Source organism: Sinohyriopsis cumingii, chromosome 1, assembly GCF_028554795.1.
Source record: "Sinohyriopsis cumingii isolate HCF-2022 chromosome 1, ASM2855479v2, whole genome shotgun sequence".
NCBI lineage: Eukaryota > Metazoa > Mollusca > Bivalvia > Unionida > Unionidae > Sinohyriopsis > Sinohyriopsis cumingii.
The window spans coordinates 153,589,820-153,616,990 of NC_142961.1; the positions used below are offsets into that span (position 1 = coordinate 153,589,820).

The 27,171-nt window shown below is 33.3% G+C and overlaps 1 protein-coding gene across 1 annotated transcript in view; it reads right to left on the reverse strand.

Annotated features, from left to right (window-relative positions):
* Positions 1-442: 442 nt before the first annotated feature.
* Positions 443-27,171, reverse strand: part of LOC149808183 (ADP-ribosylation factor GTPase-activating protein 1-like) — a 133,377-nt gene continuing 106,648 nt past the window's right edge. The window contains exons 10-11 of the mRNA XM_089974360.1: positions 6,952-7,088; positions 443-5,675 (exon numbers count right to left, since the gene is read on the reverse strand). Coding sequence (XP_089830486.1) covers positions 5,171-5,675; positions 6,952-7,088 — 642 coding nt within the window. The 3' untranslated portion in view covers positions 443-5,170. The remainder of the gene's footprint in view (positions 5,676-6,951; positions 7,089-27,171) is intronic.

A 27,171-nucleotide genomic window follows, 5' to 3' on the forward strand; every position in this document is an offset into this window, starting at 1 on the left:
TTTTTTTATTTTTTTAAAAAATAGAGACCCTCCCTGTTTCAATTTTACATAGACCCTATACAGTCCCAAGGGTTTTTTGGCCATGTTAAATTTACATAAACCCTATACAGTCCCATGGGTTTTTGTCCATGTTAATTCCCATAGACCCTATATTGTCCCACGATTTTTCTCCATGTTAAATTTACATAGACCCAATATTGTCCCAGGGGTATTTTTAATGATAAGTCCCATAGACCCTATAATATCCCCCTTCACTACTCATGAAGGATGTAACAGATAATTACAATTACAGATATTTATCATATAAAAGCACACCAATAAAGTTCTGAACAATTTAACATATTTCAGCCACCTTGGTCATTTGGTAGTTAATATATGGCAGTCTCTGTTTTTCTTTAAAAAGAGATGAAGGCATAAGTGTGTAAACCAGAAAGAAGAAATATTGTATTGTTTAATGTGTTTATTGGCACTGAAGCAATCAGTTTACAACATTACCAATAATCGGGTAACAACTATCTAACAGGTTTATTTCAATGACTGAGTAAACTAAATACCATGTGATCATCAAAACTAAGACGACAGAAATTCACCGCAGTTTTATTTTTTTTCTCCACTGGTATAAATATTTTGAAATTAATAAACCTGATGCTTAATTTATTGAAACATAAAAAGCAATCTGCTAATTCTGATGCGACAATTAAGATGGTATGAAACAGGTTCAACATCTTCATCTTCACTCGTTATAGCCAGACATATATTTCTGCAATATTTCCAGAAAAGAAAATCTATTGCATTTAGAACACATTCGTAATAAATGCATAAAATATTTGAAAATATAGCTACATTTTACGAAGTGACTGACTCAGAGCTATGTGTACCTTCCTACTTAAATAATTTCCTGCAATACATGGCTCTGCAACAATGCAAAATATTATTGTGACTAAAATCATTGTTAGCCATGATGAAAATGAAAGTGATAATGGCAATGACAATGAATAAAATGATGACAATAACAGATGATATTCAATAATATCATCCTCTCTAAAGTCAAAGAATCCAAAAACTGATGATCAACTCAACAAAAAAAATTGTAATTGAAACAAATTTTTTACAGCCTCCTAAAGCCTGAACCAAAAAACCTTATTTTCAAACATAATTCGGTAATTTTCAAAAGATCAATTTGGTCCCTGTCTTTAAGATGACAAGATTAAATACTGTGTAGTGACTAGTTCTTGTATGGCTGAAGATGAGAGTACCACCCCAACAACAAAAACAAAACACGAATTGTCACTTAGTCATTACACATTTAAAGATAACAAGAACTGGAATAATAGGATCTAAAACAAAGTTAAATTCACTAAGCAATCATAGTTTCATCTAACTGATGTGGAAAATAGAATAAATAACTCAAGCAAATGTAAAAGCCAATTAAATTTCTGATGCATACAGCTTTGTTGAAAACCTTGTAAAACACATAGCAAAATATTTTAGAACAAAAGAAAGTGATGACAGGATAGTGTATCCTCATAAGAACCGAATTTCTCTTTCCATACGACTTTTTCAAAATTCAAATTCTTTTCAATCAAATAAACATTATTAAAATATTTAGCTGCAATTAAAGTAACTGCATCAAGTTCAAAGAAAACCTAAACAACGTTGGTTTATTTTCAATACAGATTAGTACTTCAAAAACTCAAAGTAGTGTAGACCGCATCTTTTATGTCTCAGTTTTTGGCCATTGAAAATTTCTGAGGTCTGCAGACAAAAGAAGGCTTTCTGCTAGTACTAACCAAGTAACTGGAGTTATGCTGAGTATACGAGTGACTGATGTGAGTTACTACATGTGACTTCTGACCAAGTGATTGGAGTTATGCTGAGAATACAAGTGACTGATGCGAGTTTTACTGCATGTGAGTTCTGACCATGTATACAACTGATGAGAGTTACTACATGTGAGTTCTGACCAAGTGATTGGAGCTATACTGAGAATATGAGTGACTGAAGCGAGTTTTACTGCATGTGAGTTCTGACCAAGTATACAACTGACGAGAGTTACTGCATGTGAGTTCTAACCAAGTGATTAGAGTTATGCTGAATATACAAGAGACTGATGAGAGCTACTGCATGCAAATTATGACCAAGTGATTGGAGTTATGCTGAATATGAGTGACTGATGAGAGTCACTGCATGTGAATTCTGACCACATGATAGGAGTTACTGATGATACTGAAGAAAATAAAAACCAAATTATCAAATTCAATTCCAGTCTGTTGAAAAACAAAATTTTGTCATGCTATAAAAAGTGTATATGTACAATACTTGACAAAGTGTAATAACAGTAGCTTATGATGACCAAATGTAATAATACCAGCTTCTGAAGGACAATGAAATATAAGCTTCTAAAGGCCAAATGTAATAATACCAGCTTCTGAAGATCAATGAAATATAAGCTGCTAAAGACCAAATGTGACAATACCAGCTTCTGATGGCCAAAGATAATAGTACATGCTTCTGAAGGTCAAATGCAATAATACAAGCTTCTAAAGGCCAAATGTAACAACACAAGATTATGTTGGCCAAATGTAATAATACATGCTTCTGAAGGTCAAATACAACAATACAAGCTTCTGTATGTCAAATGTAATAACACCAGCTTCTGATTGCCATTAGGTAATGATACGAGTTTCTGAAGATCAAATACAATAATACAAGCTTTTAATGGCAAAATGTAACAATAAAAGCCTTCTAAAGGCCAATGTAATAACACCAGCATCTGATGACCAAATATAACAATACAGCTTCTTATAAACAAATGTAATAATAATGAAAACAAAATGGTATAATACTAGCTTTTGAAGGCCAATCTCAACATAACTTGTATCTATGATCCACTGTATGTAATATTACCAGCTTCTGATATCCAGTTTTCAACACAATTTGCATCTAAGTTTTCAATGCAATTTGTATCTAAGTTTCAACACAATTTGTATCTAAGTTTTCAACACAAATTATATCTAAGTTTCTTAATATGTAATAAGAACAGCTTCTAAAGACCATTCTCAACAAAATTTATAAAGAGCCACATAAATCTACTATAGTAAATCACTAATTAAAAATCTTCTAGTGGGATGGGGTTAATTTTTATTCGAATTTTTATACATGACTAATGGTTTAGCTGTCTGAGAAATTTTTTTTGTTTTCTTTATCAGAAATGCCTGTCAGTTGGTTGTAATTTCATTTCTCTTTCCCCACAAACCTGAACTGTAAGTGAAAGAACTTAAATCAGAAAATGTCTGCGTGATGAGATTCATGTTCTCTTAATGGATATGGCAAGATAATTTACTCATGTTTGTGTCACATATAGCACAACTCCACATCTGCATCTGATACCAAAAAATAAAATACATTACAGAGATTTGAACTACAAGCTTTAATCCACTTTGAGAATGCCCCAAGTTTAATGTATAATTCAGATATATAATCCTTTATTATAAAGCATTATACATACCAGAACATTAAACAGACATGTACATAAAGTTTGACCTAAAATCTATAACATGCCTATTAAATCTGCAAAGATTCAAATTGTACAATGTAACAGGCCCTCCCCAACGTTTGCCCATGTGCCGAAGGAAGTGTAAGTCCATCACATACAACATGAAGAAAAATGACTGTGGCTTAGTACACAATGACAAACAAAACTTTCTTTTATTAGTTAAACCACTGTCTCAAATAATCATATTTTAGACAAGACACATACAAATCTCTGAATAAATAATACCTGCTGGTATGTCATTTACTGGCATGTCTTCAGGACAGGATGGGATACATCCTCAATTGATACAATCGATATTAAATTCTGAGCACTGTTGGTCCATTAGTTTTGGAGAAATTGGCCCCTGAATTTTAATTATTTTTCCATTATAGGATGTTCATTGTTTCCTAGTAGTCAGTGAATTATTGGTACTTCTGTTTAATGCTGAGTTAACTGCAACAGGTGTCAGTTACTGGTTTAGGCCCCATTGCCATCTGTGTGTGTGTGTGTGTGTGTTAGAGAAATGGAGACAGAGACAGAGGGCATGTTTGTATATTAGTATTGCAAATATGATCAAATAAGCCAGCTGCATTTTTAGACATGACTAAAGAATGAAGAACTTTTATCCAAAACTTTAATTTTACTGATAATACACATTATCATTTAACATTTCTATCAGTGAAATGAAGAATTTATGAGACAAATTAGCTGAGTCAGATGACGCATTCTGTCCACTGTAAATCGTTCACCAGTTTTGTGAAATATGATTCTGCATCACCTTTAGGACGTATATTCACTCACACAAATAGAACTAGAAAAAAACAATACAGTCGTACTAACTGCCACCATTGTTTTTAATATATAAATGAACTTATCTGTTTCTCAATATCTATACTTTATATATTTCTTATTATCTGTATATGTTGTTGACATTTATATGATCTTCATTGAGAAAAGCAAATTATTCTTTCTAAGTTTTACATAAATTATGTGTAATAACAAACCAATTTACCACTTACAAAACACAAATTTCCTCATGAATACATTTTTCTTTGAAAATTTGGTTAATATCCTTCATTGTAATGAAAATACATGTGTAAAACATTAATTGACACAGAAGCAATCTGAGGAATGTGGACTGTGAAAATTAGTACACCACAAGCATTGTCACAAATGAGATGTGTTAGTGTAACATCACCAGAAGAGAAATAAGTTAAACAGTTTTCTTGGTGTACCTGGATAAAGTGCAGTAATCAGATAGTTAAATTTCAGCCAATATCTTAATTATCTAATTTGCAAAACCTTTTGAATTGGTAGAATAGCTTAGAATTAAATGAAGATTTATACAGGTATAATAAATATAAAGCCCATATTGCCTTCTAAAAATCATCATTATTAATATTCTCCTTATAAACTTTAAAAGGTTCTTTTACAGTGCAGAATCAGGATTTGAGCCATGACAATTTATGATCTCATGACTGAGTGAAATGGAAAACAAAATATACAGGACAAAATACAAGACCTAATGACAAACAGCATGAAAATACATTCAATACAGATTTTACATTTAACTTGAACACAAGTCATTGCTTATTAATTCATAAGGAATACTATTGATAGGTAGCCTGTAGATCTTCATTTAAGTTTATTTGCTTTTGAATTGTCAAGTTCCAAAGTCTGCCAATCATCATCATCAGCATCAGCCCACACTTCATTGTCCCAACCTGAACCATCACCTTGTCCAGCTGTAGAATTATCACCAAGGTCAACCAAATTACCAACCAGTGGCTCTTTGGATTCCTTGGTCTTTTTCGTAGAATGTGCATCATCCCATTCCACATCATTCCAACCTTCACTAGCAGCCTGCTTCTCTTTCTTTTTCATATTTTTAACTGACTTTTGAGCCTTTTTACTGGCACTATTGTCACCAGTTCCCCAACTCCCCCATTCATCATCTTTGCTACTACTGTCTTTATTGGACGATTTTTGACTGGAGTCCTCATTTAACCATGCCTCAAAGTCCTCTTCTTCTTTGGAGGGGCTCATGTCTCCTCTTTTGGACCCTTTATCCCGCCACTCACCTCCCCAGCCTTCCCATGAATCATCATCATCACCCAGCAACTGGCCCTTACTTTGATCCCTGGTAGAATAAAGAGAAGGAAACATGTTTATTAAAATTCTTAAAGTGACTTGGAGGTTGCCTCTCCAGTTTGTGCTGTCCAATAAAGGAAACTGTCTAGTATTGTAAAGCCATTTCATGAAAAAGACTAGTTTCTTTTGCTGATATTGTGCATTTTAGTTTAAAAATGATGCCTAATTTTAATAAAGATAATGCCATAACATTTGTTTTTTGTTACGAAAGCACATTTTCATAATCATCTTAACCAGAAGAACTGAGATTTTTGTTAATGATGAACTCAACTCTTATAAACAGGGGTTCTCTTTATTTCATGCAGTCTTAAAAATAATCAAGGTATTGGGTTGAAGGAATACTAATTTTCATCAGACCAGATGGAAGAACAGAACTCTAGAGATTATGCTATTCCTAAGCTTTTAACTATTGCAAATATACTACTCCTAATCTACTCAAAATACTCTTTATAAGATTTTTTAAAAATTTCTTCTTCTTTGTATGTCACTAGAACATATATTTTAAACAGTATTTAAAGAATTATTGTGGTGATTTTATTTTAAAGGTAGTTTCAACTTTTGTTTGCAGTAATACACAATATGCAAGGGAGATAACTTTTGTAAGGTACATTAATTTGCCTAAATTTGAGTTGTTTCCCATGTCATATAAAATTGGATAGGAAAGGTTCATGTATTACTCTTTTCTTGTTTTTTTATATACTAAATTTAGTAAGACAAGAGTTTCTTACTATTATTAGTAATGCATTTGAATAAACAGAATGGACATTATACCACTCAAATAGTCAGGCTGAAATCACTTCAAGTCAAAAATAAGTCTTGACCAAGGAGTGTATCTATTGCCCCTTTAAACGAGATTTTAACAACAAAAGTATAGTTAAACCTTTCTTGCTGCCATCTAAAATCACTAATTTTGACATAAAAGTTGTCCACTACATCAAGACTAATACATTAAAATGGCAGTAGTTTCTGTCTGCAAGAACCGATTTAAATTTAGTTTTTTCTCATTTTAGGTCATCTTCATAGTAGTTACTGTTCTTTTTTCATTCCAATTTCTAGAATAATTTGTCATCTTAACTGTGATTATTATTTTTTCCTAGATGTTTCTTTTAGAATGTATTAACTTAACTATTACAGTACATGAACTTTTTAAAACACGACCAATGTTACTCTTCTGAGAACATCATGGGTGTCCTTTGTTAAAAAAAGCAACTGTAAAATTTCAATCTCTGCATAAAACTCTGATGATTAAATTAATATAAACATACCTATCTTTAGCAGCCCCTCCCCCTCCTAAGAGGGAAGACTTTTCCCCTGGACTGGTGTCCACCGAGGATAACGTTGTTTTTGGCTCTCCCCATAGACTCTGAAGATTCCCCCAGCCTTTGGCACCCACCGACTGGAGCTGTGAATCAAAAAATGAAAAAAGTTAAATTTGTGTGTATTTTCATTCATAGATGGATAGAGGAATCCCTTGTCCAGTAGCCTGGGTTAGATGTTAAGCTGGTTCACTGTACAACTGAAAGGTGGGACAAGTAGTTTTTTTCAATTCAGTAAATCCTTCTTATCCATGTCTCACATTTACATAATTAATATTTACACCCAAGAAAAAATTACACCTGATATGTAATCTTTTTGAACACGTGTATACAAGAGTTCTTCCTATTTCTTTCTTCAATGTTAGAAATATGAAAACTATGCATTGCAAATATTGGATGAGTTTTCACTGAAATAGAATATTCTAGAAACCAGAAATGGGCAGTGAGCAGCCTGTGGGCTTGTTGACATCAGGAACTTCTCTTTGCGTTGAGATGCCAATAAACTGACATTGTTAGGGACCCCTTGGTGACGATCAGTTTAGAAATGATAAATCATTGACTGAAAGGAATATTCTGTGCATATTTTATATCATGGATATGTTGTTTTTTTTTAAATCAGTAGGGGGTTATAAACAAATGGGAGGATGTGCTAATACTATCATTGTGTTGCTAGATATGTCACTGCATTGAGATTAACAGTAATAGTATTCATGAAAACTTGGGGAGGTTTGTAATTTGTTGACATGTACACCCTCAAATGATGATCAAAACATGTGCAAAGTCTCAAAGCAATCCAATGAAAACAGTAAAACTAGTTACATTCACAAAATTATGTTGTGCATTAGGCTTCCTAAGTTAGATGGGAATTCATGAAATATGTGACATTAGTTAACTTCAAGCTACATTCAGCTGAAATTTAAAAATAGTAATAACTCCAACAAAAATTGTATGAGCATAAAGATGTTCATATGCCCATCTTCATTTGACAACTCGTGCAGATTGGAATCTGCCCTCTTGCCCATTCTCTACATTTTGTTTCCGTCCCAATGGCATGTTCTGCCACTGAGTACATATATCTACATAAATGGAGACATTCCAAACTTGAAGTACTGTACAGATCATTTAAAGCCATGTTTCTATGAAGTTTCTATGCTGCTTTGTATCGGTTTGGATCATGTCTGGACATCGGTATTGAAAGAAGCTGCATTTAGCTCTGATGGGTGTTTTACTCTGGACTTGAACAAATAACCACCAATCAAAACTGAATGTAAAATATTTCACTGAATGACAAACTGGCAGTATAGCCTTCTAAGCAGACAACAGATAAAAGTGGTTGTTAAATGAACAGTTCTTGAATCATATAGGGGGGACAACTCTAGAAATGGCTCCAGAGGCCTATATGGTTAGAGTGTCCACCTTGGATGCAAGAATTCATGGGTTTGAACCCCGGCCGAGCCATACCAAAGACTTAAAACAATGGTACCAGCAGCTGCCTTACTTCGCACTCAGCATTAAGAGGTTAGTGTTAGGACTGGTCGGCCTGGTGTCAGGATAATGTGACAGGGTGGGACATGATGCTACATTGTCTGCAGCATGATGCCCCAGTGCTTGACATCACTATAAACTGTCATAATGAATATATTGTATCGATATGACTGAAAAATTGTTAAAGTTACATTAAGAATCCAAACCACACACACACAAACAAAAATGTTTTCTTTTTGTTGTTTTTACTTTATCAGCAGCTAAACATCCTGACAAACTGAAATGATTAGTATGGAATTAGCAGAAGGGGGGAGGAGGGTTTAAAACAAGTAGGTCACCTTGTGTTCATTTGTATAAGGCGAGCGAGTGTTTATAATTTTTCTTTTCTATTGACAGAAATGATTGCATGCACCTGCTATGACCATCTCAGATGAATTCAAAATTTAAAGAATAAAATGGCAAGTGACATAATTAATTATGACTGCTGAAGATTAAATTACCATGTATAGGGAAAGTATCTTTTGCATATTTTTCATCTCTTGTATCAATATGAAAAAGAACTTGTGTACCACACAGGATGATTTATGGATGGATATAAAGATTGCCATACATCCCTACTTCAATTGCGGTGGGTTTTATATAAAAAATGAAGAAAAACATATATAGACATGTATAGCATTAATAATGTATTTTATAGTGCCATCATACATGACATATTCAGATGGTTGTGACAAGTATTTAAAGATGGTGTTAAGGAAAATCGAGAAATTGACTATTTTCATAATTTTAATGGAAACATTAAAATGCTAATACAGCATTTGAGAGCAAATTACAAAGACATAAAAAAACTCTTTCAAATGTTTACACACAGGGCTTCTTATGGGTCTCTTCAAAGACTTAAAAATTTTCTTCATATCAGACATGGATGAAATTTTTAAGAAATGTGGATTCTACAGAATTAACAAGATCATTTTGGGTAAATTTCTCTTAAGAAAAGGACCATAACTGTTTAATGTTAATAACAATTATTGATGAACAATGTTGCTGGAGATCTTGTTAAATTAAATTAGATCATTATCAAGTCAATTGAAATCTAACAAGGACATTCTGGTGTATCAAATATGGATAATGAGTCACAACTCTAAGAAATATTGACAGAGATTACTGGTTATCTTAATTCCAAGTCATCTTCTCTAAATAAACCACCATAATATATAACAGCAAGATATGGTATTAACGGCCACATAAAATTAAACCCCTTTATTGTACAAACGAGAAATAGTATTAATGGCCACATAAAATTAAACCCCTTTATCGTACAAGTGAGACATGGTAAGAACTGCTGCATAAAATTAAACCCCTTTATTGAACAAGCGAGATATGGTATTAACAGCCACATAAAATTAAACCCCTTAATCGAACAAGCAAGATATGGTATTAATGGCCACATAAAATTAAACCCCTTTATCGTACAAGCGAGATATGGTATAAACCGCTATTTAAAATTAAACCCCTTAATTGAACAAGCAAGATATGGTATTAACGGCCACATAAAATTAAACCCCTTTATCGAACAAGCAAGATATGGTATTAACGGCCACATAAAATTAAACCCCTTTATTGAACAAGCGAGATATGGTATAAACCGCCAAATAAAATTAAACCACTTAATCAAACAAGCAAGACATGGTATTAACGGCCACATAAAATTAAACCCCTTTATCGAACAAGCAAGATATGATATTAACGGCCACATAAAAATAAACCCCTTCATTGAACAAATGAGATATGGTATTAACGGCCACATAAAATTAAACCCCTTTATCGAACAAGCAAGATATGGTATTAATGGCCACATAAAATTAAATCCCTTTATTGTACAAGTGAGATATGGCATAAACCGCCATTTAAAATTAAACCCCTTAATCGAACAAGCAAGATATGGTATTAATGGCCACATAAAATTAAACCCCTTAATTGAACAAGCAAGATATGGTATTAATGGCCACATAAAATTAAACCCCTTAATCGAACAAGCAAGATATGGTATTAACGGCCACATAAAATTAAACCCCTTAACAAGAAAGATTATCTGACAGTAAGGAATTAACAGAATTAGACTGTCTGAAAGACAACCGTTTTAAAATATTTTAGAGGATAATTGACCTTATCCTGCTTGGTCCTTTCTTATCATCTTTTGTTTTTCTTTCAAAGTTTTCATTCTATTATGGAAATGTTGATGGTGTCAAAAGTGGGAAATGAAATTCAATCTCCCAGTGTGGAATTCAATTACATAATTCCTCATGATCTAATTCAATTCTAATAGATGTGGGCTGCAGGTTAAGTGAGGTTCCTGAAAATAATGTCAAGTCTTTTTTGTAGGGGATGTATTGCTGTCTCTAAATATACATAAAATTCCAAAATTTGTGTTGGCCACTATCAATAAATGCGGGCTATTTATTGATCATGGTCTTATAATAATAATAATAACGAGGACTTTGTATAGTGCCTAATCTTTAGAAGCTCTAAGCGCTTTACAACATTAGACAACACCTATAAGATAAAAAACATAATGATATGATTACAAAAACAAACACCATGAAATTAGAAAACATAAAAAAACATGCTGAGAATATGAAGACAGATTTCTGGATGACTAATATACACATCCCTTATAAATATTTACAACATTTTATTGAATTTTAATAATTATTTACCATAAACTTTGACATGTTCATATCAATCACTGCTGGGTACTAAAGGTACTGAACAAAATAATAACATATGGTCTTCTAGTGAACCCTGGTGACTAACAAAAGTACCTATGTTCATCTGTTTTCAGTGCACAATAAAAGCCTAGAATGATGCTGGAAGCTTTCATGTTTTTTTTCATGCTGATGTTGTAATTATCAGTGAAACTGATATACAGTGCAATGGTACCAGGCAGGCTAATAAACTGCTATACAGTGCAATAGTACCATGCAGGCTGCAAAACTGATGTTGTAATTATCGGAGAAACTGCTATACAGTGCAATGGTATCAGGCAGGCTAATAAACTGATGGACTGAACCTTTTGCTAAGAAAGGTAAAAATAAATTCCACTGCAGGTAAGTAGTGTACCTGTTGAACTTACTTACTTAACCAATTTACTAAACTGTTGAGTTAACACTGTAAATTACAAACATAATAGAGGTTCTACACCATATTGAATTCAACAAATGATAAACTAACGACTCACAAAAAATGACCAGCAACTACATGTACTCAATATCTATACTACAGAAATTACCAAACCAGTCAAGAATTGGGGTATTATTTCACAATTTAAAAAATTACTAGACCAGTCGCAATATGAATACAGTAAAGTAGTTTTGCCATGACAGAAAACAGCGAAAGCATCCAAGAAAAAAGTAGCTAGTATTAAACTTTCTGTACATCATAAATAATGGTACAAAGCCACATTTGATTTAACTTAACAGTTTTCACATTGGCAATAAAAATATTACATGTGTAACATTAAAGCAAAATTGTTTGTATTCTGATAATGCCTATTTTTGCACAAGATTGGAGAGAATTAAATGCAAAAGCTAGTTCTGTCAAAGTACAAGATTCAAGAGACAAGTTTTCATTTGCTGATTTCAAACAGCCAAAATATAAAAGTATCCATATAACAAGGAATAATCCACTAATATAATGCATTTAAAGCATACAATTGAAAGTCCAACAAGCACAATAACTACAAATAATATCAATAAAAGATGATATAAATCAATTTTTATTTTAAGTCTTCTTGATCTAATGCCTCATATCAAATTTGATCTAATGCCTCATATCAAATTTAATTTCAATCCATTAAGTCATGTAAGGGTTACTGTGAAGAAACCAAATTGAGAGGCAATGTTTTATGTCAAACAGGAGCTGTAACTCCATAAACTTTTGAAGAAAAATAAACACAATGAAAAGTATACTTTACCTAGATCTTGTCAATGCGAATCCTCATAAATTTGATTTCAATGCATCAAGTCCATAAAAAGTTAAGTCAAAACAAAACTGAAGAACAAATATACAAGTTGAATTGGGGCCATAACTTGAAAACATTTTTCTGGAAAATGGTGTCAATTAAGATATCCTCCATGTAACACCTCATACATAGTTAGGTTGATTAAAAGTTACAGAGTGGAAATAAAAGCTAAGTACAAAATCCTAAAGACAAACAAAGACCAAAACACTGAACAATTTGCTGGTAAATAATGAAAACTGAATTTGATCTATGTCTTCTTACTATAAAGACTCTGATTTAATCCATGAAGTCCTTACAAGTTTTTGAATGAGACCAGACTACATGGTGTAAGAGGATATTACACACCTTCTCCATAGATATGGCAGGGGAATAAAAAGATAAAACTCAAATGTTTTAGAAAAGAAGATTTCCAAAATTGCTTTGGATGATCAGGATGAGTAGCAACAGATCACTTAAACGATGCATCGTGAAAACTTAATCAATTATGCATTTAATGTAGGTAATGTACTGTAATACAAATTTGTAATCATCCAAATTTACAGTACAACTTGGAGCTCTCGCAAACTTTACCAGATCAGCACCATTTTCAAGACACAGCATCTAGCGATGAAATATAACTGGTTAAAACATATTAAATTTGATTATTTATCCTATGTGTTACAAAAGTTAAACATTAAATTCGATTATATATCCTAAGTGTTACAAAAGTTAGTCTGAACAACGATACAAGTCAGTAAAATTTTCCTCTGCTGTGACCTTAACTCTGAGGTACACCACCATGCAACGTACCATTTGTATATGGTATAGAACTGGCTAGAGTTTCATTACAATATCTTCAGTGGTTCATACTTCAGATACAAGTGACAAAATGACATTTCCCTTGTCATGATCTTAATCTTCACCATTTATCAGGGGGCATGACTTTCCCTTGCATGCTTATTTTGTGAGCATATTTAAAACCCTTCCCTAATTGGGCACTTCTATTTATTTTGACCACAAAGTTCCTGCTTTACATTATGCAGTGACATCTACTCATGGAGTACTTCTTTATACAGAAAATATTTTTTACAATTGGCATGAACTCAACCACAAATCATTTGATCTCAAATCATGCGTATGACCACTGAATCAAGCAGCACTGCTTACTTGTACTGTAAATGTAATTTATTATGCTTTATTTGTATGCTATGCAATACTCAGCTGCTATGCTAATTGTCTTCAAATTCTGACTGGTCTAGCAAGTTTTCAAATGTGAAATAATAGCCTAATGTCTGACTTGTCAAGCAATTTTTCAATGTGTGAAATAATACCATGCAGTCTGACTGGTTTAGCAATTTTTCACTGTGAAATAATACAATAGAGACTGACTGTTATAATAATTTTTACTGAAGTGTACATTTGGAACATTGCTTGTTGGTCTTGTAGTGAATAAATAAATTAACATTTACTGAAGTCAAAATGTGGTGAAGCACATATGTCAAAATGTGGTGAAACACATATAAGTCAAATTGTGGTGAAGCACATATAAGTCAAAATGTGGTGAAGCACATATTATACTTGCAGTACACAATATTCATTCAATAATGTACAAAATGCTCAAAAGATACACTTCTCATGCACCATGTTTACATTTAGTTTTCACAATTTTAAAATAATTTAACTTCATTCAAGTACTGTACAACGTACAGGTTTGCCACTTTATGTGCCTAGAAACAAAACTTTGCAAACTGAGAGAAAGGAAAAAAATGAAAAATTGTTTTCATCTATTTTTAATTTGAAATAACTTGCAATTTATTGTGAATTTGTTGCATCAGACCTAAATGATGGACACACATAAATGCATGCATACAGCAATCCTGTGGGGACTGATGGTGCCAAGATTTGATAGATAACTTCTTCTCTCCCATGATAGTTTCAGAATTTAATCTGAAATAGAGTTTTGCAAAAAAAGGCAATATCTCCTAAGTTTATTAAGCAAGAAAGACCCTGTTTATCTTCTAAGTTTATTCAAGCCAATGCGATTCAAAATGACTTTCACATGCCTAGTTGATGACATGCCTGAAAGAAAATATTCTGGATAAACTACTATCACAGAATTTAGCAGAGTGTTGAAAATTTGGCACTTTAAAAAAACTGATCTAGAATTTCTGCCTTTGAACAAATGTAAAACTTGTCCAATTTTTGTTGAAAAGATTGATAGTTTTTTTTTCTTCTGTGTGGTGCGTAAAGGCACTTCAACACAAAAGGGCTATATAATGCCAAAGCAATGGAATTAAAGTGGCTTGCCCTGAGGCATACCACAGCAGCCAACTGGCTGATCTGAGCAGCACTGAACCACCAAGGCCGCTCAATCTACCTGAAATACGCTGACCTAACTGATTTGGATATTACAGAAGAACAACTACAAAAGTGATCCAAGAACCAATACTTACTTTTTTATTTAATGTCTCAAAATGTCGGGTTTAAAAAAAATGAATACGACAAAAATTGGTACAACTTGACATCTTCATGAAGTTTAGTCTTGGTTTGTTTGGTAAAATGCTGAAGATGGGTCTTTGATAAACTTGTGATAACAGTCCCTGGAACAAAGGTACAACCCAACAATAGTTAAATCAGAAAGGTCAAAAGTGTTACAGCAGGCTGACCTACGACCAAATTTCAGTACTGGCAGAGCTCCTCAACACAAAGAGAGTCTAAAGAAAATGTGTTTATTGAAAGATTCCTCAGTTAATTCATGCATCAATTTGACCATAGAATTTTCATCTAAAGACATTATGTCTGCTTTTCCTACTGAAGCAAAATAATTTATCATCTATATTTTATCACATCTTGAATCCGATAGTCATTCAAGAGCTATTGCTGATAAATTTCCTTCATTAGTTATTAAAACTACAACAACCAATTATTTCCAGCCATTTTGTCACAGTAATTGATCTGTCTTTGTACCAACCAAGCTTTTAATTTAGAGGCAATGTAAAAAATTATGTGAATTAAATATTCCGGTTTCTTTCTGGAAAATCATAGTGAGATTTGAAAGCTGAATATCTGAATATTCATTTTATAGTGAGGGTTGACAATATATATATATATATATATATATATATATATATATATATATATATTACTATTCAGCTTTGTCAGTCTTTAATTATTAAAATCAACTCTTGTTTATACTTGCTTAAAAGTCTGTTCAAACTGCAATATATATATATATATATATATATATATATATATATATATATATATATATATATATATATATATATATATATATATATATATATATATTTATATATAATACTATTCAGCTTTGTCAGTCTTTAATTATTAAAATCAACTCTTGTTTATACTTGCTTAAAAGTCTGTTCAAACTGCAAACTACACAGATCAAGAATCTGCCAATGTAAATTGTGCCAGCAGAGCTGGATATATGCAGTTTGTTAGGAGTAATCATTTGAATAAACAACAAAGACCTTTGATCTGCTGGCACAATGTGTTTCCAGTTGAGCATGACTTGTAAACACGCACATGTATATAAACTTTATATTTCTTGTCAAAGGAATGAAACATCATTAAGGTATTAATATTGTGTGTGTGTGTGTGTGTGTGTGTGTGATTAGGATTTTTAACATAGCTTTAACAATTTTAGGTCATATCGCTACAATGTCTGCAGTGTGGCAGTTTACAGTCATGTCTAGCACTGGGGTATCATGCTGCAGACATGTAGCATGATGTCCCACCCAGTCACATTATCCTGACAGCAGGCCGACCAGTCCTAACACTAACCTCTTAATGCTGAATGCCAAGCGAGGCAGCAGTTAGTACCATTTTTGTAAGTCTTTGGTATGACTTGGCCGGGGTTCGAACCCATGACCTCCCGCTTCCAAGGCAAATGCTCTAACCACTAGGCCACCACAGTGGTCTATTAATATTGGAAATAAACAAATGGACTGATGGCAATTCCAAGATCACCTGAATTTTCCTTTTCACTCAAGTTTATTTTTGCCAAACAATTTCTATTAATAACAGAATTATTAAAATAATTTATGCAAATTTTCGTTGTGAGAGAACTCTATAGCTGTTACCTCCGAGAAATGTCTCAAATTTGATGTTAAAGTTATCACATCCAGGATAAACTACATTAATCTTTTTTTAATACTTTACTGACATTATAAACCAAGAAGGAGAGCCAGATAAATCTGTCACAAATTGAGGGTAAACCTCTTATCAATGATATCCTTAGGACCTATTATCAATGATATCCTAAGGGCCTATTATCTTTTATATCATTATGGCCTATTATTGATAATGTCCTTAGTGCCCTGTTATCTATGATATCTGTAGGACCTATTATCAATGATATCCTGATGCTGTCCTTGGGGCCTCTTATCAATGATATCCTTAGGGATTATTATCAGTGATATCCTTAGGGATTATTATCAGTGATATCCTTAGGACCTATTATCAAAGATATCCTTAGGGCCTATTATCAATGACATCCTAAGGATTATTATCAAATTGATGATGTCCCTATAGCCAGCCTATTATCGATGATATCCTAAGGGCCTATCAGTGATGGTATCCTAAGGCTTCTTATCAGTGATATATATCTTTAGGGCCTATTACTGATGATGTTCTTAGGGCCTATGATCTATGATATCCTTACGGCCTATTATCAGCGATACTCTTAAGGCCTATTATCAATGACATCCTTAGGGCCTACAATCAATGATACCCTAAGGCTTATTAACAGTGATATCTTTAGGGCCTATGATTGATATCCTTAGGGCCTGAAATCTATGATACCCTAAGGAACTATTATCAGTGAGATCATTATAAAATATTTACTTAAATTTTGTAATAAAAGGGAATTGGCTTGTTATCAAGGATGAGCTTATCATCAGATAAATACAGTAGAAAATGTTATTGTGGTTAGGCCTGACCTGGTGTGTACATGTAGTTCCTGAAAAAAAAAGCAGTGTGAACAATAAATTTTTTTCCTGTTTGAATTCCCAAATTTTTGCATTTATGTAATTAGTAATTTCGTTTATCTGAGTTGTCCCGTGCAATTTATGTTATCAGCTTCACTCCACTATGTTCTTTGTCATCGATGCAGCAGACAAACAGTGATAGAATGGATGTCAAGTTGCCACAAAACTGCATGATATCACTGAAACTGAAAATAAATGTTGGTTTTGTTATCCATTATTTTAGTAACAGTCAAAGAACTACCAAGAAGTCAGAATGGTATTTTAGTCATTCTTGCACATACCAAAACTGTTTTAAGTCAAGTGAACCAGATGTTCATAACCAAAATAGAATGTTGTTTAATCAGTCTGAGTCTCTTCGTGGATATATCACAATAATTCATTTTCCAAATGCAAAAGCCTCAAGTGGGCTTGAGATTTATAACCAGACTCACATCAACCAATTAGCAGAATGCATTATCAGCCAACCAGGTACTTTGGGGCTAGTAAATTGCTTTATGTCCAATCTGGTCAAATTTTGTTGAAAGCTTAGGAACTTCACTCTAACAACAGTTTTTTCCTCAGCATGCAGATTAGCATCATATGTACAAACCTGAAAGACCTTAATGCCTGGATACTTTCTGTCAAATTATGTAAGGTTTTACCTTCTTAGTAATGTGAGAAGTTTTGAAGGTAGACATCACCATCTGTCCAAATTAACAGACCTTTATATCCAGATGCCTCAGCGGTTTTTAGGAAGTAAATAAAAGTTATTCTGTTTGTAGTAACGGTGGCCAGGTTTTATGATGGTTCAGCAAAATTTAATTAAAATTCTGTCATGTCTGATTGGTTCAGCAAAATTTAACTAAAAGTCTGTCATGTCTGATTGGTTCAGCAAAATTTAATTAAAAGTCTGTCATGTCTGATTGGTTCAGCAAAATTTAACTAGAAGTCTGTCATGTCTGATTGGTTCAGCAAAATTTAGTTAAAAGTCTGTCATGTCTGATTGGTTCAGCAAAATTTAAGCCATCTTAAAAGGCTATCATGTCTGATTGCTTCTTTTCAAATTAGGTCCATTTCTGTTGAATGACTTTATGTCCTTTTCAGAAATACAGTGGTCTCCCTCTTATAAGGCCATCCATTCTGCAGCAGAAAATTTACTTTATAAGAGGTTTGTCCTTCTTTAGAGGGATCACATATGTGAGTAACAATTACGTATCAAGAAAGAAAGTTCCAACTAATTCTGAAATATTTATTTTTCATCGAAAAATAACATTCATGCTGCAGAATCAAGCTGATGTAAAAGTGTTCTTAATGTTATTTACTCTACAACCCAAGACACTTCAGACTTACGCATATTCTTCACTAAGGACAGAATACTTCACACTGTATCCGACTTGAAATAAGCAACTGATACTTGTTATATCCCATTTCAAATAATAAAGTCCTCAAAAGACAATTTGGAACATGTGTTTACAAAGTAAAAATGAATTTACAGCCATGTTCCAATCATTTGGAAACTGACATTTTTATACATGGTTAGTATAAATGGGCAGTAGAAGTATTTGAATGGCAGTGTTCAATATTAAACAAATACAAGTTCCAAAAACTAAGATTATTGCTATTATTTAGTAATAATCTAGATTGTTGTTGTAACTACCAATAATTATCATAAAATCTTTGCTTTGCTTGAATTTCTACCACGGATATTTTGTGATAAAATTTTTAGCTGTTCAAAGAAATGTTTTAGTAGACACAGGCTAAGGGCTGGTGACTTAAAAAAATTAACAAGCCTGGACTCAACTTCCACAAGCCATTAATTAATTCCATGTTCCCAAAATGGCCCTATTTTTTTAAAACTTTTTTGTCACACAATGTTGTAATTGTTTTACTGTAAATTTGAAATGAAATGAACAAAAATCATAGTAAACTGACTTGTTTGTTTATTCAGTTCTCAAAATATTTCACATGAAGCAATGTTTTCCTCCCAGTACCAATGTCAACCATTGTTCACTTGCTCTTTCAAGGTCCTCTTTACTGAATGGAAAAGCAGTGTTGATGTTCACTGGTCTATCAAGCACATCTTTCTTCACACAGTTTACTCTTTTGACGTTGTTTATAGGTACCAATTAACATCTGTATTTAACCAGTGTTGCATTACTTATTCAAGTGCTTCTGCTAAGATCATATTTTTGTTCAGTCTTTCCATTTAATCTCACCTTTGTTAAAGAATGGCCAAATTTTTAATCAAAGACGCACAAGCCATCATGTACAACCTCTGATCCTTTTATTGCTTAGAACACCTCCCAAAAAACCATCCTTGAACTACCCAAATCACAAAAATATGGTAAACAATTAATAGTTTGTTGCATACATATCTTAGCATTAATCCTGTTAATTAGCCATGCATCATGGCAATGGTTGCAACAACTGCTGCAACAGTTCCAGTCCCCAGAAGACTGGTTTTTGCTGGTTTCTGTAAAGTGTGGATAGAATTACTTTTTTTAAATCTTATTTTTCAAAAATGGTAGATTTCAGCTGTAAAATGTTATGTGCCTTAAAACTGGAATTTGTGTCCTACCAGCAGTAGAATCACATGTATGTTAAGCCAAGTGAGCACTAATTATAGGTAATACAAGCAACATGATCACCATTGATAGGCCACATGCTTTGCTTGCACATTTACAGCTTCTGATAGAAATATAATACACAGATGATCTCCATAAAGGTAAGGTGCGAATTTGGGGATAACTATGACTAATTCACTAGCCTTTCAACAACATAGAATAGAATTACACAGTGTCAGTGGAATCAATCTAAAATTTCTCAGGTCAATAAGTCTGTTTTGTTTTATAAGCCCCAAGGGCACTTCACTTATAATAAAGGAGGGTCTTGATCTGAAATTAGAAGGGCCCCAGGCATTAGACTATATGATTTTCTGAGCAATGTAGACAGCCCTCACATCTTTAATTATACCATTTCATGTAATTGAAACTCATTATTATTAGAATCCCCCAATCCCAAAGTTAACAAGGCCCACTTCTAATGTGGCATATCCTCCCAAATGAAGCACTTTTTCCCGATACAAATTGTCCCTTGTAGACATTTAAGTTCCTTTCTGGACAGAAAATGGTGAAATTTTGCAGTTATCTTTATAGCATTTTTTCACTTTATACTGAATAAAGGAACTGCATTTTCTATGAAGGAGACATTTTCCTGGGAAAAGGGATCTTTAGAAGACATGCCACAAACAAATTAATGAAGCTCACAATCTTTGGTTGGGTGGGTGGGGGTGAGGTTATCAAGAAGTGCAGTTTTAGTCTCATGAATTGATATGATTTAAAACCTGGGGAAATTCAGCTATTACTTATATAGTATGTCTTCTGTCTCTAATGAAATTTACTGTCTATGAAAGAGGAAGTTTCCACAGGAAAATAGGATTCTTTCAGGATAATCCACAGGAAACATGGTGTTCAGTGGGAGTGTTCCAACACTTAGGAGTGGTACTGATGTGAACATGTACAATGTGTAACTGAAGATATGGGTGGAAATGTAACTTTAGCTATATACATTGTAGTATGTTTTGTACCAATAAAGGACTTGTTGGCTATGAAAGGTTAAGTCCTGAAAAGGATTTCTTTTGGAGGATGATCCTCAGCAAATATGGGGCTCTTGAGGAGGGACTAAAATGAGGAGACATAAAGACCTAGACTTGCATAGTTTAAGAGAGCTGAAATTTGTGATGACTACACAATAAAAATTGCTAATTATGTCTGGGGACCAATTTGAGATCGTACAGAATACATCATGCAACTTTCACAACAGTGATACTCAATTAAACATGCACATGCATGTTCAAATACTGAACAAAATCTTGCACTCATGCACATACATGCAGCTGTCATTTTATAGACAAGTGAGAGAATGTAATGATGTAGATCAATGTGAGGATAATTATGATTTATCAACCATTATGATCTGGCCAACCCCATATGTCTGCATGTCATTTCCAGTTAATTTGTCCAGGTAAAAAGACAACAAACTAATTATTTCCTTTCCAAGTATCTATGTAATCAAAATTTGTATTGAATTAATAACATTCCTTGCTCAGTGGTTGAGGAAAATTTTGCAACACTGCCCTAAATGCAACTCTGCATGTTAAAATACTTAGGTTGATTCAGACTGGATGTATAGGTTTAGGTTCACACTGGATGTATATGTTTAGGTTCACACTGGATGTATAGGTTTAGGTTCACACTGGATGTATAGGTTTAGGTTCACACTGGATGTATAGGTTTAGGTTCACAATGGATGTATAGGTTTAGGTTCACACTGGATGTATAGGTTTAGGTTGACAATGGATGTATACATTTAGGTCAACACTTGATGTATAGGTTTATAGGTCCACATGGAATGTATAGGTTTAGGTTCATGCTGGATGTACAAGTCATGTCTAAATAGAACCATGGCAGTTGGTGTTGGTTTGTGCAATCATCTAACTGTGACATGGGCAGAACAGATTTGTCCTTTACGTTTTTGGAATACAGGAAACAAAACTCATACATTTTTTAAATATCTATTATTTACTAAACAAATCTGTGCTGTTTTGAATAGACAAAATGTATACAGACGAAAACATTCGCTAAGGAGATGCAAAAGTCATGTCCCTTTATGATACATCAAAGATTATCAGGGAGAAAAATGATATACATATATATATTTAGACGTGACTTTTGACAAACACATATTAAAATAACTAGTTTCTGTTAACTGTTAAATGAGACCAAATTATTGAATGTATTTTTAATTTTTCAGATGCATCTGAATCAACACCTGTTGTATAATATTATTCAATATTTTAATTATGGTGCATTCAAATTACTGAGTATTTCCAGTATTTAATAAAAATTGATATTAAGTCTTTCAAAAATTTTAAGGAATTTATTATTGTTAATGAGGAGGGAGGAAAAGATAAATATAATAGAGAGAAACAGGTTCAATTAATTAAATTCAAACTGAATCAAATGTCAACCACAATTGCTTGAAGTTAACAAAATTGATTTGTTAATTTTAATGGTACTTGTAACCTATTATTGGATATATTATGCCAAGGAAAAATGAGATATGTGCCTTTCCCATAGATTCACTGAGGTAGTCAATCAACACTACCCAGGGCAGGTATCAAACATCTGACCCCCTAGACTGCTAGTTCAATGTTCTACCAACTGAGATGACATTCTAACATGAATAAAAACCTAGGAGGGACAATAGCTGATGTAAGATCTGGCATACTGTAGCTATAATAAGTCTAATAAATATTTCAAAATGTAGTGAAGGGATTATCACCAATAATACATGTATGTCATTCTCTCAATCCTCTTATGTTGAATATATGTGCATATTTGGTTTGAGATTAATACATGATTGATTGGAGAACTTAATGCAATGCAGTGTTTTTACTACATGCAGATTGGAGAACTTATTGCAATGCAGTGTTTTTACTACATGCAGAATTTTTTAAAAATTAGCTAAGTTTATAAGTATTTGATGAACTTTCTGAAGTATTCCTGAAGTGTTGCTAAGTAACATCTCAACATGTTTGAACTTTTTGCTTAAATGTTTTTAAATAAATCCTAACTTGTTTCTGAATAAGTGCACCTGCCAGGAATTGTGCTCAACACTTCCTGAAATGCCTGCAGAGCAATTTCTGAATATTTGCTGAACAGTTGTAGATACAAATCGGAAACTGCCTAATTCTGTGTAATGGGTAAAGCAATTCCTGAATATTTGCTTAACAGTTGTAGAACCAATTCTGAAATTGTGCCTAACTAGCAATTTCTCAATATTTGCAGAACTATGAAAATCAATTTTTCTCAAAAAGGGTCAATGTCAGTTAAAATTCAGCAAGAATCAGTCCTCTGTGTTTCTGCTTCTTTGAAAGGGAAGAAACAGTTTTACAAAATCATAAACATTTAGAAATGTAGGGACCGGCACAATCTAATATTTCAAGTTCATCAAAATGGCAGATGTGATAGAATATTGACTTTTGTTCTGTGCTTATTTAAGTTTATGTATCACAGCATATTACTGTCATAATATCAATCTTTTGTTATTAAAAAATGTGTCTGATTTAACTTTGTTAATAAAGGCTTGCCTAATGCTTGGATCTAGACTCCATTATTTCTGTTAACTTTCATGGACTGTAAGGGGATAATTACAACAGCCAACAGACTGCATTGTGGGAACTGTAGAGAGACTCCTGAGTACAAACCAGGGATTGCCTAGGTACTGCAATGAAACTTTTATACTTCCAAGGGACTTTGAATTATTATTATTTCTGCCTCTGGCTGAAAAGGAACATGGTAACATTGAAATGAGCTTCCTTTTAAGTAAAGGTCATCAGAGATGCAAATAAATGAATGTCCCTTTTAACAAAAACCTAATGTCAATGCCACCAGATGGAGTAGTGATGACACCATTTTCAAGATGGACACTATGGTGCCATGTTGGAGATAAAATTAGCACCATTTTCTTTCAGAACCATCTAAATACTATTATTATATTTCTAAAACCTCATGACCATCCATTCAGGAGAAGAGCAATATAAAGATTTTAAGATGGCTGTCGAGGCAGCCATTTTGGAGGTTGCACCAGCATTATTTTATTATGATCTATGAGGTTGTATTGGCATTATTTTCACTTAGGACCAACTACATGAAGTGAGACGTGTTTTAGTGAGAACCCAATGAACAAGATTTTCAAGATGGCCATCACTTTGACCATGTTGGGAGTTCTGATCAAAAATATTTCATTCTGGACAAACAAAATGCTATAAGAAGTTTTTTTTCTCATGAAAACCCCATGTCAATACGACAATATTCAGGAGAGGTAGCTGTAAGATTGTCAATATGACAATATTCAGGAGAGGTAGCTGTAAGATTGTCAATATGACAATATTTAGGAGAGGTAGCTGTAAGATTGTCAATATGACAATATTCAGGAGAGGTAGCTGTAAGATTGTCAAGATGACCACCATCATGGCCATGTTGCAGGTTAGATTGGCACCATTTTCATTTTGGACCAACTACATATAATAAGCAACCGTAATGTTAAAATCCCCTACTGATATCATGACCATCAATTCAGAGATGCAGCCAAAATAAGAATTTCAAGATGGCCACCAAGACTTCCATACCTGACATCAGATTAGGACCATTTTCATCTAGGAATAACTAGACATAATAAGAAGTCATGAAAACCCATGTCACAAGGACAAGGTGTTCAGGAGAAGCAGCCATATAAAGATTTTCATCATGGATGCCACTGTGGTCATATTGGAAGATTGTTTAGCATGTTTAGGACACATTAAATAGCATAAGAAGTCTTTTAGTTAGAACCTCACGTCAATATGACCAGCCATTCATCAGATGTAGTGATAATATGATTTTCAAGATGCCATCATGGCAGCCATATTGGAACTATGATCAGCACCATTTTCATTTAGGACCAATTAAATATAAAGCTTAGTGAAAACATTGTATAAGTACAACCATTCACTCGGGAGAAGTAACAGTAATAAAAATTTCATGCAGGCATTGTGATTGATACCATTTTCATTTAGGACCAGCTCTATGTCATAAGAACCTCCCAATTACACAAAACATTCCATCAATTATTCAGATTTCAGAATGATGACAGGATATGCTCTCATTGCATACATTATTGATGAAGAAATAAAACCCAAGGTAAACATGTAGGCAACAAGTTTCAAATCTTTCCCAGCCTTGTTGATGAATGGCATATGGATTTCTGTTTAGCACTTGCTGATATCCCTCATGGCGAGTGTCAAAAAAATACCACTCATTAGCGTTATTTCTGGCTAACCTATTCCACTGTGTGACTGTCAGTCACGGCCATATTCATGTGGTGAAGTACTGGAGAAAGCAACATTTTAATACCGTATTTCCTGGGTATAATAAGCTGATGTTATTACAAATGGAGAATAATGCACTTGCAGATCAGGATCTGTCATGTTTCTTTTTATTTTTTATTTTGATAACTCAAAGTAAACTGCATAGACCAGTGGCAGTACACTATGTGAATCAACATCATTGGTAGTTGTGTATGTTCTACAATAATTTAGGAAATAAGCCACTGTATTTCTCTGACACAATTAGTATCAATCATTACCACTGACTTTTACAAATCTAAATGTGACTCATGGATTTTTGTACCTTAGGTGAAAACTGACCCTTAATATGGAGCTAACAGCGGGAGCTTGCTAAAGTCCGGTCCATAATTCAATAATTTTAATTGCAGTTCATCATCATAATTAACAGCTGGACAGTCCATCATCAACAGTTTTGAAGAACCTCGCCAATCATGGATGTAGCCAGTCCTCTAATCAACTCTCACCCCCACCCCCACCCTTTCTATACCAAACATGATAGAGTTAAAGCACCTAAACAATAATAAAACTCTGAAATGCAGCATCTTTTTGCACAAAAAACTTTGCCAGTAATATTTGCCCCCTGAAATAGTGAAATTTTATATAGAAACTATGGTGAACTGCAGCAGTATGCAGCTCTGTGCACAATGAACATGGCCTTAGCAAGTTTATAAAATGATTGTAATAAGAACTGTACATATTTACCACCTTAAATCTTACAATGCCCAGCTCTGTGCGTAATGAACATGGCCTTAGCAAGTTTATAAAATAATTGTAATAAGAACTGTACATATTTACCACCTTAAATCTTATAATGCCCAGCTCTGTGCGTAATGAACATGGCCTTAGCAAGTTTATAAAATAATTGTAATAAGAACTGTACATATTTACCACCTTAAATCTTACAATGCCCAGCTCTGTGCACAATGAACATGGCCTTAGCAAGTTTATAAAATGATTGTAATAAGAACTGTACATATTTACCACCTTAAATCTTACAATGCCCAGCTCTGTGTGTAATGAACATGGCCTTAGCAAGTTTATAAAATGATTGTAATAAGAACTGTACATATTTACCACCTTAAATCTTACAATGCCCAGCTCTGTGCGTAATGAACATGGCCTTAGCAAGTTTATAAAATAATTGTAATAAGAACTGTACATATTTACCACCTTAAATCTTATAATGCCCAGCTCTGTGCACAATGAACATGGCCTTAGCAAGTTTATGAAATAATTGTAATAAGAACTGTACATATTTACCACCTTAAATCTTACAATGTCCAGCTCTGTGTGTAATGAACATGGCATTAGCAAGTTTATAAAATGATTGTAATAAGAACTGTACATATTTACCACCTTAAATCTTACAATGCCCAGCTCTGTGCACAATGAACATGGCCTTAGCAAGTTTATGAAATAATTGTAATAACAACTGTACATATTTACCACCTTAAATCTTACAATGCCCAGCTCTGTGCATAATGAACATGGCCTTAGCAAGTTTATAAAATAATTGTAATAAGAACTGTACATATTTACCACCTTAAATCTTACAATGCCCAGCTCTGTGCACAATGAACATGGCCTTAGCAAGTTTATGAAATGATTGTAATAAGAACTGTACATATTTACCACCTTAAATCTTACAATGCCCAGCTCTGTGCATAATGAACATGGCCTTAGCAAGTTTATAAAATAATTGTAATAAGAACTGTACATATTTACCACCTTAAATCTTACAATGC